General features: G+C 38.9%; 1 protein-coding gene across 12 annotated transcripts in view; it reads left to right on the top strand.

Moving 5' to 3' along the window:
• The window catches only part of LOC105469999 (plastin 1), a 128,735-nt gene that overhangs the window by 89,237 nt on the left and 23,940 nt on the right, over positions 1–15,558 (top strand). For all 12 annotated transcript variants that reach the window (XM_071091062.1, XM_011721688.3, XM_071091058.1 and 9 more), the window contains exons 5-9: positions 4,045–4,177; positions 6,227–6,308; positions 10,337–10,502; positions 10,583–10,725; positions 12,575–12,667. In XM_071091062.1, coding sequence (XP_070947163.1) covers positions 4,045–4,177; positions 6,227–6,308; positions 10,337–10,502; positions 10,583–10,725; positions 12,575–12,667 — 617 coding nt within the window. The remainder of the gene's footprint in view (positions 1–4,044; positions 4,178–6,226; positions 6,309–10,336; positions 10,503–10,582; positions 10,726–12,574; positions 12,668–15,558) is intronic.

Genomic DNA, 15,558 nt, shown 5'->3' on the forward strand with positions numbered 1-15,558 from the left:
TTTTCTAATGTTTGTCACCATAAATTTTTGTTTACTTGTTTATTGAGGTATTAAGATACATGTAGTAAAGTGTGTGACGTGTACTGGTCTTTTTCTTTATTAAAAAAAATTTTTCTTTGAGACGAAGTCTCGCTCTGTCACCCAGGGTGGAGTGCAGTGGTGCGATCTAGGCTCACTGCAAGCTCCACCTTCCAGGTTCACATCATTCTTCTGTCTCAGCCTCCCGAGTAGCTGGGACTACAGGCATCCGCCACCACGCCCAGCTGTTTTTTTTTTGTTTTTGTTTTTTTTTATTTTTATTTTTTGTAGAGTTGGGGTTTCACCATGTTAGCCAGGATGGTCTTGATCTCCTGATCTCATGATCTGCCTACCTTGGCCTCCCAAAGTGCTGGGATTACAGGTGTGAGCCACTGCACCCAGCCAAAGTGTGCTATTCTTAAGTATATGGCTTGATGATTTCTTTAACCTATGAGTACACCTATATAACTATTCTCTAGAAAAAGATATGGAACATTTAATGGCTTTTATAAAAAAAAAAAAAAAGCAGCTTTATTGAGATATAATTGACATACCACAAAATTCATTTTTAAAGTATACAGTTCAGTAGTTTTTAGCATATTCATAGTTGTGCAATTGTCATCACTATTTAATTTCAGAACACTTTCATTACACCAAAGAAAAACACCATACTTGTTATCAGTCACTCCCCATTTCCTTCTTCCCGAAGGCTCTGCAACCATTAAACTACTTTCTATTTCTATAAATTTGCCTATTCTGGAAATTTCATAGAAATGGAATCATACTGTAAGTAGCCTTTCATTTGATAGGCTTCTTCACTGGCGTAATATTTTCAAGGCTCATCCGTGTTGTCACTTATATCATACTTCATTCCTTTTATTCTGACTGCAGCCTCGACCTCCAGAGTTCAAGGGATCCTCCCACCTCAGCCTCCCAAGTGCACAACCATGCCTCCCAAATGTGCACCACCATGCCCAGCTAATTTTTCTATCTTTTGTAGAGATGCGGTTTTGCTGTGTCACCCAGGTTGATCTTGAACTCCTGGGTTCGAGAGATATGCCTGTCTTGGCCTCCCAAAGTACTGGGGTTACAGGTGTGAGCCATGGTACCTGGCCCCTTCATTTCTTTTTATTGCTGAATATTCCATTCTATGGCCAATACCACATTTTGTTTATCCTTTCATCAGGTGATGGACATTTGGGTTGTTTCCAGTTTTTGGCTATTATAAATAATGCTGTATGAACATCATGAATGCATTTCTGTGTGGACATATACTTTGAATTCTCGTAGGCATATACTTAGGAGTAGAATTGCTCGAATTTTTGTTAATTCTATGTTTAACATTTTTAAAGAACTGTCAAATTGTTTTCCAAAGTGGTTACACCCATGAGGGTGATCTGGCTGTGACATCTGTCACCCCATTGATTGCCAGGGTTGATTTGGCTGATCTGGCTGGCTAGGCAGGGTTCCCTTCCTCCCTCACTGCTCCATGTGAGTCCCTCCCAAAGCTGTGTGCTCAGCTGAGGAGGACAACCATCCCCAATAGAGGTTGACTGGTCTTTGGTCAAGGGTATATGAGTAGCTGCACTCCCCTGCTAGAACCTCCAAACAAGCTCTCAAGGTCCAAAGTGGCTGCACCATCTTACATTCCCACCAGCAATGTATGAGGGCTCCAGTTTCTTCACTTTCTCACCAACACTTGTTTTTGCCCATTTAAAAAATTACAGCCATCCTAGTGGTTGTGATGTGGTATCTCATTCCTGGTTCCTATACCTGAAACATCCTTTCTTTCCTTGCCTATATTCACCTATTGAAAACCTGTATTTCAAATAGTACCTTCTCCATAAAGCCTTTTCTTGATCACCCTAACTAAAAGTGATTGCTTCTTTTTTTAAATTCTGAAAACATTGCATATATATTTCTGGTGGTGTGTGTATTTCCCTTATATCACATTTCTTTGTATATTTGTTTTATAATTACACTAAAAAATTCCTCAATGGCAGGTACAGTATTTTAGTGATCTCTGAATACCTAGACTCCAAATCCTTTTAAGGAGGTCTGTATGAAGAGGCGAGAAGATAAGGCAGATTATGATATGTACAAAGAGGAAATATTAGTACATATTTGTGTTTTTGTTGGCTTGTGTGTGTATGTATGGATTAAATTTTGGGGGTACCTGCAAAATATTCCCTTGGGAAAATTACCTAATTCTAGGAACTGTGGCAACAATGGAGAAGGCCAACTCATTATGTGCTACCCTCTGATGGAAATGGGGATTATTTACTTTAAGGATTTATAATCTTAAATGATTTTTATATCTACAGAATAATAATAAAGCTGTACAATGTTTTTACTTTAAGTTCCTTCCTATTTTCCCTACTGCATAACTCATGCAGTAGGGAAACTGCATAACTCATGCAGTAGGGAAACTGCATAACTCATGCAGTAGGGAAAATATTTTCTACTTAAGATCAATGTACCCATACTAGAAGCCATGTGTTGAGAAGTTGGTGGATGAAGATGGCCAAGGATAGTGCTGGTGTCTAGATTTGTGTCAATTTTTTTGTTTTTTTGTTTGTTTGTTTGTTTTTGAGACAGTCTCACTCTGTCGCCTAAGCTGGAGTGCAGTGGTGTGATTTCGGCTCACTACAACGTTCATCTCCCAGGTTCAAGCAATTCTCCCTGCCTCAGCCTCCGGAGTAGCTGGGATTGCAGGTGCCTGCCACCACACCTGGCTAATTTTTGTATTTTTTAGTAGAGATGGGGTTTTACCATGTTGGCCAGGCTGGTCTCAAACTCCTGACCTCAGGTGATCCGCCCGCCTCAGCCTCCCAAAGTGTGGGGATTACAGGCATGAGCCACCGCACCCAGCCAATTTGTGTCAATTTTTTAATAGTAAAAGTTCCATGGAAATTGAGCTGTTTTATTCATTTGAATAACTCTTGACTGAATTCAGTATTTCTGTTGTAAGCTAAAAATCACAGCTCTCTAAATCTTTTTGGGGAGGATGGATTTTATTGCCATGGTCTTTGTTTCTTGTATTTTTTTCCTTATTTAATTACATATACATATTTGACCTCTGATGGTCTGCTTCTGATTCATTAGCTTTCAGAAGCAATACATATTTGGAAATATTTTTGAATCAAACCAAATATATATTGTGCTCATTTAAGATATATACCTTCATTTCTCCTAATATATCAGGTGGAAATGTGGAATGAATTCCCCTCCCCTGTCCTGTCATTTCTTTTTTTTTTTTTTTTTTAGACAGAGCCTTGGTCTGTGGCCAGGTTGGAGTGCAGTGGCGCCATCTTGGCTCACTGCAAGCTCCGCCTCTCGGGTTCACGTCATTCTGCTGCCTCAGCCTCCCAAGTAGCTGGGATTACAGGCGCATGCCACCAAGCCCAGCTAATTCATTTTTGTGTATTTAGTGGAGAAGGGGTTTCACCATGTTGGCCAGGATGGTCTTGATCTTTTCACCTCGTGATCTGCCCGTCTTGGCCTCCCAAAGTGCTGTGATTACAGGCGTGAGCCACCGCGCCCCTCCCGCCCACCTGTTTTTTTGTTTTTTGTTTTTGTTTTTTTTTTTTTTGAAAGAGTCTCTCTTTGTGGCTTAGGCTGGAGTGTAGTGGCATGATCTCCGCTCACTGCAACCTCCACCTCCTGGTTCAAGATATTCTGAAGCCTCAGCCTCTCGAGTAGCTGGGACTACGGGCATGTGCCATTATGCCTGGCTAATTTTTGTATTTTCAATAGAGACGGGATTTCTCCATGTTGCTCAGGCTGGTCTCGAGTTCCTGACCTCAAGCGATCCGCCCGCCTCGGAATTGCTTTGGGAAGTGCTGGGATTACAGGCCTGAGCCACCACATCCAGCCCCCTTTCGTCTTTTCTTAAACCCTTTTGTGTTTTAGTAGGTTTTTAATAATGGTCAATTATTATCTTTGAGCAGAAATTAACAAGTATGTTTTTGTAGTGCAATAAAGTTTGTGAAATGAGATTTGCCTACAAAGATTTTCTCCTTTCAGAGGAAGAAAAAGTGGCTTTTGTTAACTGGATAAACAAAGCCCTGGAGAATGACCCTGACTGTAAGCATCTCATACCCATGAATCCCAATGATGATAGTCTTTTCAAGTCACTTGCAGATGGCATCCTTCTTTGGTGAGTTCATCTTCTGGTTAAGGAAGCTGTGTTCTTCCTGATTACATTGATGCACATTCCATGAAAACTACAATTCAGCCGTCCATTGTCTTTTGGAATCAGTAGCTACTTAGGTCCTGGAGAATGTATATTGCATAGAAAATGAACTACTGTGTATCTATTGGAAAATTTCCAAAATTTTCTTTCAAATACAATCCCTTGTTTTTATGTTGTCTTTTACGTGTGTTACTATAATAATTGCCAGGAATCTTTTATTTGTCTGGTGCAGTTTTAAATATTCACAGGGTTTCTCTTTTCTTTTTCCAGTAAGAGAGTACTGATTATTGACTGGAATAGGAACATGAGGAGATGCAAAGGGAAGATATTCCTTATTTGTACCTAAATGAAAATTATGTTTTGATTCAGCCTTGTGTTATCCTTGGCTCTTTGCATTCTATTTTTTCTCCCCATATTGTAAACTCTCTGAGGGAATGTCTTTGTCGTCGTTGTGTGTACCACAGTCCCAGCATACTCCTTTGGATAAAGCAGAGATCTTTTCTTTAGTTTATAAAAAGTACAGAAGATTTACAAAGTAGAAAATAACCATCACAAATATCCTTACCATCCATAAATGACTTACTAACATTCTAACACATTTCCTTCAGTCTTTTTTTTTGATGTTTTTACTTAAAAAGGAAAACAAAACCTTACCCGTAAGTACAGGATATTAGATTTTAGGACATTAAATGTAAAATATACCTTGACCTCCACCTGCAATTCTTATGTTTCTTTGACTCTCAGAGAAATTCCTATTAGGAACTCAATGGGTATTTTCCTAATCTTGTTTTAAAAGGTAAAATTCTAAAATATAGAGACAAAATTTATATTAATTTCTCTGAAAATGTCTAAATTATTGGTCTGAGATGAAATCTCTGGCTTCGTATCTTTCTGCAACATCAGTAATTTTAACAGTGTTGATGCTACTTTATGAGGCTTCTTGGAGAATTTCTTTGTGTTTTAGGCTGTTGAATGCTGATGACCAGTAAGTGAAATAAAGACAAAACGAACATTAAGAAAATTCAGGGTGATGGCTGGGCATGGTGGCTCACGCCTGTAATCTCAGCACTTTGGGAGGCTGAGGCAGGAAGATCATTTGAGGTCAGGAATTTGAGACTAGCCTGGCTAACATGGTGAAACCCTATCTCTACTAAAAATACAAAAATTAGCTCTGAGAGGTGGCACACACCTGTAATCCCAGCTGCTCGGGAGGCTGAGGCAGGAGTATCACTTGAACCCAGGAGGTGGAGGTGGCAGTCAGCTGAGATCGCACCACTGCACTCCAGCCTGGGTGACAGAGGTAGACTACATGTCAAAAGAAAAAGAAAAAGAAAAAAAATTCAGGATGGTTAAAAAAATTAGGAGAAATGCTAAGATTACTCTTGTAGTGAATGATGGATTTGTTTTAGGAATGGGAATATTTCTTGGATTTTAAGAATTAAGTTCCTGGGCCGGGTGTGGTGGCTCAAGCCTGTAATCCCAGCACTTTGGGAGGCCGAGACAGGCGGATCATGAGGTCAGGAGATCGAGACCATCCTGGCTAACACGGTGAAACCCCGTCTCTAGTAAAAAAATACAAAAAAACTAGCCGGGCGAGGTGGCAGGTGCCTGTAGTCCCAGCTACTCGGGAGGCTGAGGCAGGAGAATGGCGTAAACCCGGGAGGCGGAGCTTGCAGTGAGCCGAGATCGCACCACTGCACTCCAGCCTGGGCGACAGAGCGAGACTCCGTCTCAAAAAAAAAAAAAAAAGTTCCTGGCATGAATTACAGTTTAATTATTATTATTATTATTTTTGAGATGAGGTCTCTCTGTTTTGCACAGGCTGGCCTCAAACTCTTGGGCTCAGCCTCCCAAGTAGCTAAGATTATATGCATGTGCCACCATGCCTGGCTTACTGTTTAATATTTTAAGGTAATGAATTGTTATTTTCAAAATTTATCTATTTTGGCTGTTTGCAATAATAAACTAAAAAAAATTTCTTTGAGTATTAAACTATTCTCATTTTCTCTTTAGCAAAATGATCAACTTATCTGAACCAGATACAATTGATGAAAGAGCCATCAATAAGAAAAAACTCACGCCATTCACTGTTTCTGTAAGTATTTGCCCTTTGCTTATAATCATGTTACTCTGCTGAGAAATGTAAGACCTTTATTAATGAATGCTTGGACCCAGATAAAACCTTTGATTTAATGTAATGTTGTTCTCCTATAAAAACTGTTTGGTTTTTTTTTTGTTTTGTTTTTAAGAGACGAGGGTCTTCCTATACCCCCCAATATAGCTCACTGTAACCTCAAACTCCTGGGAGCAAGTGATCCTCCAACCTCAGCTTCTTGAGTTGTTAGGGCTATAACCATGTACCACTATGCCATGCTAGTTTTTTAAAGTTTTTGTGGAGATGGGATCTTGCTATGTTGCTCAGTCTGGTGTTGAACTCGTGGCCTCAAGTGATCCTCCCACTTCAGCCTCCCAAAGTGCTGGAATTATAGGCATGAGCCACCATGCCTGGCCAAAACTGGACTTTTATTAAATAAAAATTCAGTTGGATTTTGTAATGAATGAAATGAAGATTCAGGGTACTTTGGATGCACTTAAGCTGTAGTATTCAGTTTATATTATTGTAATTATTGAGTTATTTATTAATGAGCACTTGCTTGATGCCAGTGCCCTTATTGGGTGGTTGAAAAATAACACTGCAGGTTTATCATTTCACAAAATTTTAAATTATTCTTTTTGTACTAAATTGTTCTGTAGTTGGCTTCTCCATACAGATCTTGTAAAAGTCCGGGTATTTATACATACCACACTTTCCCCCTCAAAATCTCTAGAACAATGAGTGGATAGTAATATTTACTGAGTATTTACTGGGTGTCAGTCACTGATCTAAACACACTATGTAAATTATCCTCCCAGCAACTTTATAATAAGGTATATACTATTATTTTGTAGATGAGGAAACTGAGGCACTGACAGGTTATACAGAGGCAGAGCCAGGATATGATCCCAGTGGTCTAGTGCCAGAGCTCATTTCCTAATCGCTGTGTTATACTGCCACTCTCATGTGGTGGTAGTAATAGCAACTATTTAAGGTGTGGTCACAATAGTAGCTATTAAAATTAAGCTACTGCTAACCTGTGTCCTTCATTTGGCAAGTGCAATCCTTGATTTTGCTAAAATTATTGAGTCTTCTATAGAAAGCTAGTCTTCTATAGACTATTACCCCCTGCATATATTGGAAGTATGCTATCTCTAAAAATAAAACTGCATGATAGCCCCTCAGATCCACTCTGTGGCTACCACAAAATACTTACAGAATATTTTTTCTTTATTTACTGCACTAAATATAAATATTAAAAGTAAAACCAAGCAATAAATGTATACAATAGTAAGAAATGCCGTGTTTCAGATTCAGTGGCAAAAAAATGGTCATGTATGTATCCTATAAATAAGATAGATGTGAATATTTTCAATAATCATCGATATTAAATGAAGATTCCAGTACAACATGTGAAAAATAATCTGGCAATTGCAACTGGAAATAGGCTTCTTCAAGAATGGTAATTTCTATTAGTGATATGCAACATTATTGACCTATTAGCAAGCAGGGAACAAGAAAGCCATGTAGTCAACATCCAGTTCTGTACTTCTCAAAGATAACAGGAAATGAGGGAACCTGTTAGACAGTCCAAGCCTAACCATGTACCACTGTCCTATAGAAGGCGGGGCCACCTCTCTTGTGTCCCAATTGTTTGTGGTTCCCTACTGTCCCTATCTTTCTGCATCAACACAAGTCTTCAGGAAGGCTGGGCATTCAGAGCAGTTGTCCATGGTAAAAATTGTATAGCAACTTCTCCATGGGGTTCTCCTATTACTTCTTGTTCTTAAGATATTTAGAAGTAGCTTAGTGTGACCACTCCATTCCCTACTAACTGATAGGGCAATAATGTTGTATTTATCAAGTAGAAACTACCATTTACTTGAAAGAAACGTTGCAACTCCTTATTTTCTACCCATTTTTTAAAGCCAAATTACTTGTCAGACATTTGATATGCTTGCAAAGCAAACATCTTTGAATAAAATTAACATCAAAAGCAGTTTTTCTCCTATATGACCAACACGACCCGTTGATAAGACAAAGCTGAGTTAACTGTTTATTGCAGTAAGAGAAAATACTTGCAAAGCTTTGTTAGTGTCTTGGTGCTGGGAAAGTGAGGGCAGCATCTGAGAATTGGAATTGTGGTTTAGGGCAGGTCTTTCAATATGAGAGAGGGCAAGAGGGCTCTGATCCAGATTGGGCAAGGTTTTCAATGCACCGGCCCAAGACTGGTGGAAATAGCAAGGGGAGGATTTTAAGGTGAAGAGGTCAAAGATTCTTAGAGTATAAACTGTCATTGATGTTTTCATTGAAGAGTTAATGGGTCTTTTAGGTAGTGCCTGCAGTGAAAAATTTTTGCCTAGGCTCAAGACTCCTGGAAGAATAAGATCATGCTAATGAAGACAGAATAGTCATGCCAGTGAAGACAAGAGGATAGCACACAAGGTCATATTAATGTAGGCAGTAACACGTGGTTTTGTTTGTTATTGTCCAGGCTGAGAGTAGTGGTAGGTTTTGGTTCTTACTAGTATTGTAATCAATTTAGCGAAATTATACACTTCTTTTGGCCCACAGTACATGCTGTCAATTGCATATGAAATGGGTTATTGTGAGATTAACACTATTATTGGCTTCATTTTCAGTCCAGTTCTTTCCCCTGCTGATGCATTCTGGGGAATCACAACTGGAGCAAACATCATTTATGCTCTTGGAAGCAAAGAGAAAAATATTAGTGATCATGCCTAAATCAGCAGCAGTTGTCTCTTGAAAGTTGCATAGATTTGATTTATGGTAACTTAAAAAACATCTGAAGCAGGAATGTTAATTAAAAACACCTGAAGTTATTAAAAATCTTAGATTTCCACAAAGTATTTGCAATTTGCTGTTAATGTTTTCATGTTTATGTTTATTTGTAGTGAATTATGAGGTTATAAAAATATTGAAGGTTTCTCTGGTTCTGCTTCTTTCGGGAGAACTATATTTAAATGAACATTGCTTAATACTGCTACAAAAATAATTCAAAATGCTTATTTTAATCACCCCAGATGATCCCCCAAAGATACAGCCATTTATTTACTTGGAGCTCAATAAATCACTTCAGCACACTATAGGAGGAAGCCACTGAAATATTCGCTATGCTTTGAGAACCTCTGTGCTTTGCTGCTGTTGTGACCAGCACATTAAATTGTTGCTATTACTGCTACAATATGAGAATGGCAGTAATGCATGGCGATTAAGAGGATGGGCTCTGGGCCGGGCGCGGTGGCTCACACCTGTAATCCCAACACTTTGGGAGGCCGAGGCAGGCAGATCACAAGGTCAGGAGATCATCCTGGCTAACATGGTGAAACCCCATCTCTACTAAAAACACAAAATATTAGCCGGGTGTGGTGGCGGTCACCTGTAGTCCCAGCTACTCGGGAGGCTGAGGCAGGAGAATGGCGTGAACCCGGGAGGCGCAGCTTGCAGTGAGCTGAGATCGTGCCACTGCGCTCCAGCCTGGGTGACAGAGCGAGACTCTGTCTAAAAAAAAAAGAAAAGAGGATGGGCTCTGGAGACCACTGGGATCAGACCCCAGCCTTTCCACTGTGGAACCTGTCAGTGCTGCAGTTTCCTCATTTGTAAAATCCATCTTAAGAGTTACTTTAAAATTCTCTTAAAACCTAATTGTACATAATTTTTTAAAGAAATACTTCCAAATGAGCACTTTACAGAAATATCATGTTGAGTTTGAGGTATTGGCAGAACATCCAGGTAGACATAACAAAGTACATATATAGATACAGAGCTTAGAGTGGGGACTCAGAGGAGGTCTGGGTGGAAATAGGGATTTGAATGTCATTGGCACATAAAGTAACAGTTAAAACCATGTGATTTTTTTCGAGTAGTGGTATTTTCCTTGTATATATATTATGTTTATAAATCTGAAATTTGGCAGTTCATTGTTTCTTATAGATAATTTTTATAGATAAGACCTAAGAAAGTACTTCCTCATGTGTACTTTTTTTTTTTTTTTTTTGGCAATTCAGGAAAATTTAAACCTAGCCCTGAATTCTGCCTCCGCCATTGGTTGTACAGTGGTCAACATCGGTGCATCAGATCTCAAAGAAGGAAAACCTCACTTGGTCTTGGGACTTCTCTGGCAGATCATCAAAGTTGGCCTTTTTGCTGATATTGAGATTTCCAGGAATGAAGGTAAGATCATTAGAAATATTTGCTGTTCATTGCATGTACTCCCTATGGGAAGAATTTACATTTCGCTGTTTTGCCCTCAGCTCTGATTGCATTGTTAAATGAAGGTGAGGAACTAGAGGAGCTGATGAAGCTTTCTCCTGAGGAATTACTGCTGCGATGGGTGAACTACCATCTGACCAACGCAGGATGGCATACCATCAGCAACTTCAGCCAAGACATTAAGGTTTATACTTAAATGTTCAAATTTGTGACATGAAATAAAGGATGTGGAGTGTAAAAATAAAAGGGGTTCAGACTTAAATTTGAATTAAATTCACAAGAACACTTGGGATAGAAAATGAAAATTTGCATTACTGTGTGAAGTAGATCCCCCAATTATATTCACGAAATATATATTTTCTAAAAACCAGATACATTGGCTTTTAATAAGAACTACAACTGGCTATGAGAGGAAAGAGATGTTAACCTCAACAGATTAAAACACACTTTCTCATTTTATAGGCCACAGATCTGCTAGATTATAATGAGGATGTCAGTCTGTTCATTTGGACTAATAATTCTATCTGTTTACTGGTTTAACACTCTTACTCCCACTTTGTCAATAACCAGCTAACAGGAAATCAGATTATTTGAGGGCACAGTGAATCAGTAAACAAAGGGATCTTAAGGTTTGTGCCTTAACCAGCATAGCTTAAAACACTTCCCTCTCTACTGGGAGAATCTTGTCAAGGAGACTATAACAGGCATTTCTGTCTAACGACAACTTTCCCTTGCTTACTGCCTGGATGGGCACTGCCAAGCCAGGGCGCTGTGACTTTCTTCTCTCTGTTTTTTTATGTCCTCCCCTGCCCTGCCCCCTGCCCCCTGCCCCCAGAGTAATCAGTGCTGGCTCTAATTCATGTTCCCTCTTTAGCTAGATAACCTTCAGTCAGGTTATCTTTTTCCATAATGGCCTAGAGGACAGTCTCTCAATTTGAAGTGACATTTTATTTCTCTGCTTTCATTCTGAAATCTCTTAAAATTCAGCTAAGCAAACATTTATTCAGCTCTTCCTAAAGGGCATTATGCCCAGGGGATGCAAAGACTCAGCTCTTGAGAAGCTTGCCAATTCTACTCATAGACAAGCATGTACCAGAAGGATATTTCAGTTACCTATTGCTATATAGCAAACTATGCAAAATTTGCTTATAATGATTATTTCTCATCATTTTGTGGGTTCATGCATCTTGGCTGGGTGGTTCTTCTGCTTTGCACGGTTTTGGCTGGGATTACTAACTTAGTTACGTTCAGCTGTCAGTTGGGCTCATCTGGAAAGTACACAAAGGCCTCAATCACATGTCTGGTGCCTCAGTGCTCCTCCACAAGGCCTCTCTACATGGTGAGCTCAGGCTTCCTTACAGCATGATAGTCTCAGATAGTTGGACTTCTTATGTAGAGGTTAACTTTAAGACAGAGGAAGCAGAAGCTCTTAAGATTTGGGCTTGGAAGCCCCAGAACATCACTTTCACAGCATTCTCCTAGTCAAAGTGAATCATAAGGCCCGTCCAAATTAAAGAGGACAGAACATAGCTTCTGCCTTTTGATGGGAAGAGTTAATGTATATATGGGGAAGAACCATGATATCCATCTTTGGAGACAATGACATTGGATGATTGAATAGTGTGATCACTGTTTACTTATTGAGGTAGGCAAGGGGTGCTGTGCACTACAGAGGAGTGTTCTTAGTTCATCCTAGAGAATCCAGCGAAGGCTTCCAGGAGATAATACTTGGCCTGAATCTTAACTGATGTGGATGCTTGGGTGTGTAAACAGATGGAAAAGTAAGGGAGGGTATCCAGGTGCAGGAAACAGCATTGCTATAAACTCTGAGGTTTCGTGAAACAGGATTGCTTTGAAGCTCTGAAGTGTGAAACAGCATGGTACATTCAGGAACCTACAAGTAATTCTGTATTATTCAAGTTATTCCATTCTTTGAGATAGAGGCAGGTTCTTCAGTTTGAGCACTTGTTTTCCCTAAATTCAACGATGATTTTATTCATTTTAAAAATGCTATTTCGTGTCTTTCCTTGAAGGACTCGAGAGCCTATTTTCATCTGCTTAATCAGATTGCCCCTAAAGGTGGGGAAGATGGACCTGCCATTGCCATTGACCTTTCAGGAATTAATGTGAGTGCAATTTTTAACTTTTAAAATATATTTTGGTAAAAGAGACATAGAAAATTTACCATTTTTATCATTTTCAGTGTTCAGTTCAGTGGCATTCAGTACATTTGCATTGTTGTGCAGCTATCACCATTATTCATCTCTGCAAACTTTTCATCATCCTGTAGGGAAATTCTGTACTCATTAAACAAAAACTCCTCATTTTCTCCTCCCCCCAGGCCCTGGTAACCACTGTTCTACTTTCTGACTATGAATTTGAATTTGAGTAGGAGGTACAGTCAAATTTAAAGTACAGTTCTCTACAGGCAGCATTCCCCGGTAGAGCCCTCAGCTCTCCATTAAAGTTTGGTGCTTTGCTCTATGGAAGTTTTTTCCATGCCCCAGACTCCAAACCTCCATGTCAAGCTAACTGGCTGTCATGACAGAAGAAAGGGAACTGCATAATTGTGACCTTGAATATTTGTGGAATCAATCCTACACTCACGTTTCCCTGGTGCAAGGCAATTGGAACTCACCAGGGTGCTCTTGTGACTGTCAACATATGCCAGGAAAGGAAGCAACAACCTGTTGTTAGATTTTTAAGCAATCAATTATCAGTTTTAGCAGCTTATATTTAGAAATACACAAAATAAAAATAGATATTCCTAGTATTTATGGTGTTCCTAGGAAGGACTGATAACAGATTCTGACCTACCAAACACACTTCCTAGGAATCTCATTCTTTTAGCATAAGTTATAAATACCATGGTTATATCTAAATCAGGATGTCCAGTCTTTTGGCTTCCCTAGGCCACATTCGAAGAAGAATTGTCTTGGGTCACACATAAAATACACTAACACTAATAATAGTTGATGAGCTTAAAAAAAAAAAGTTGCAACAAAATCTAATAATGTTTTAAGAAAGTTTACAAATTTGTGTTGGGCCACATTCAAAGCTGTCCTGGGTTGCATGTGACCCACCGGCCGTGGGTTGGACAAGCTTGAATTCTAAACATTAAAATCTGGTCAGATAATAGATTGTATGAAAATATGTCATGTACTTAAAGTGCTGTATCCATAACATTTGGTTTTAAAGGCAACTTGAGTCATTACTAATTAATTATATCTCACATTATTATAATGACATATTTCAGAAACAGTACTGCAACGCTCTGTAAAATTTGCAAAGCATTTTAATTAAAAAAATTAGGAACTTAAACTTATGGAAAATTTTGACTATATTCAAAAGAGAACAGACTTAGTATACTAAACTGTCAGGTACTCATCCCTCAGTTCCAACATCTGCCAATTCATGGTCAATCTTATTTATTCCCTATTTCCCTCCTCCTCTGTATTATTTTGAAGCAAATCTTAGACATTACTTCATGGATATTTCAATATGTATTTCTAAAAGATAAAGACACTTTTAAAGTAAAACCACAATACCTTATCATACCTTAAAAAATTGCAACAATCTGTAACATCATCAAAATATCTAGTCAATGTTGACATTTCTACTTGCCTCATAAATGCCATTTTTTTCATAGTTTATTTGAATTAAGACCTAAAATAAGGTCCACATATTGTCTTTATTTGTTTGGTTGGATTTTTTTTTTAGATGGAGTCTTGCTCTGTCACCCGGGCTGGAGTGCAGTGACACAATCTTGGCTCACTGCAACTTCCGCCTCCTGGGCTCAAGTGATTCTCCTACCTCTGCTCCCTGAGTAGCTGGGATTACAGGTGCACACCACCACGTCTGGTTAATTTTTTTATTTTTAGTAGAGATGGAGTTTCACCATGTTGGCTAGGCTGGTCTCAAACTCCTGACCTCAAGTGATCCGCCCACCTCGGCCTCCCAAAGTGCTGGGATTACAGGCATGAGCCACCACATCCGGCCACATATTGTCATTTTTTGATGTCTACATTGGTAACTTTTCATCGTTGTTTAATTTAATAATCTGTTGCTTTCTCCGATTTCATTTACATGATTATTTTGCAACTGTGGTGCACAGAATTAGGTAGGTTATCTTTGGTCATGATATACTCATATGGGTCTGTGCATACCCATTTTTAAATTTATTTTTGTGTGTGGTTGTTTTGAAATTGTAACAAGCCTCATGAACTCTCAATCTAACAGGAGAACTAAGACCTTGACGTTACATTTTCTGTCCAGTTCTTCCCTATTCCATCTCTGTTTCAGCCCAGTGTGGTAACCACAGTCTTGAATCTTGTGTTCACTGTTGTTTTGCTTTTCTTTTTATGTAGTTTCCCTTCATCCAAATGTATCCCTTACAAAATTAAATTCTTCATTTTACTTTTAACTTCCTTTAAAGTTTATCATGTTATACTTAAATTTCTAGTACTTCTTTTTGAATTTGTGTCTCTAAGAGTTACCCATATTGGATGTCATTGTGTGAATATACAAATTCATTCATCTACTCTCCTGTTCATAGGTATTTGGGTTGTTTCATTTGTTTTCAGGGTTTTGCAATTGTGAAAGGTGCTTTTCGCTATGATTTTAATTTTTAAAATATGTAATTTCAACTTGTTTTTCATCAAGAAGAGCCTTCTGGAAATTTCACTCAGTGTACAGTGGGTATGATAACTATACCTGTTATCCAGAGGCCACTCTACTAGCTGGCCTTGAATAAGTTACGTATAGTGCGACCACTGTGAGCTTACTGATAACAATATTTGAGGATTTTGCTGAGTATTTTAGCAAAAAGGGTAAAATATAACTCAGTTATCCCAGCAAGGAAACTCAGAGACTTTTTTCCCTTTAACTTAAAAGGCATGGAGGCCAGGTGTAGTGGCTCATGGCTATAATCCCAGCACTTTGGGAGGCCGAGGTGGTTGGATCAGGAGTTCGAAACCAGCCTGGCCAACATGGCAAAACCCTGTCTCTACTAAAAATA

This window comes from Macaca nemestrina, chromosome 2 (genome assembly GCF_043159975.1).
Source record: "Macaca nemestrina isolate mMacNem1 chromosome 2, mMacNem.hap1, whole genome shotgun sequence".
In the NCBI taxonomy this organism is placed as follows: Eukaryota; Metazoa; Chordata; class Mammalia; order Primates; family Cercopithecidae; genus Macaca; species Macaca nemestrina.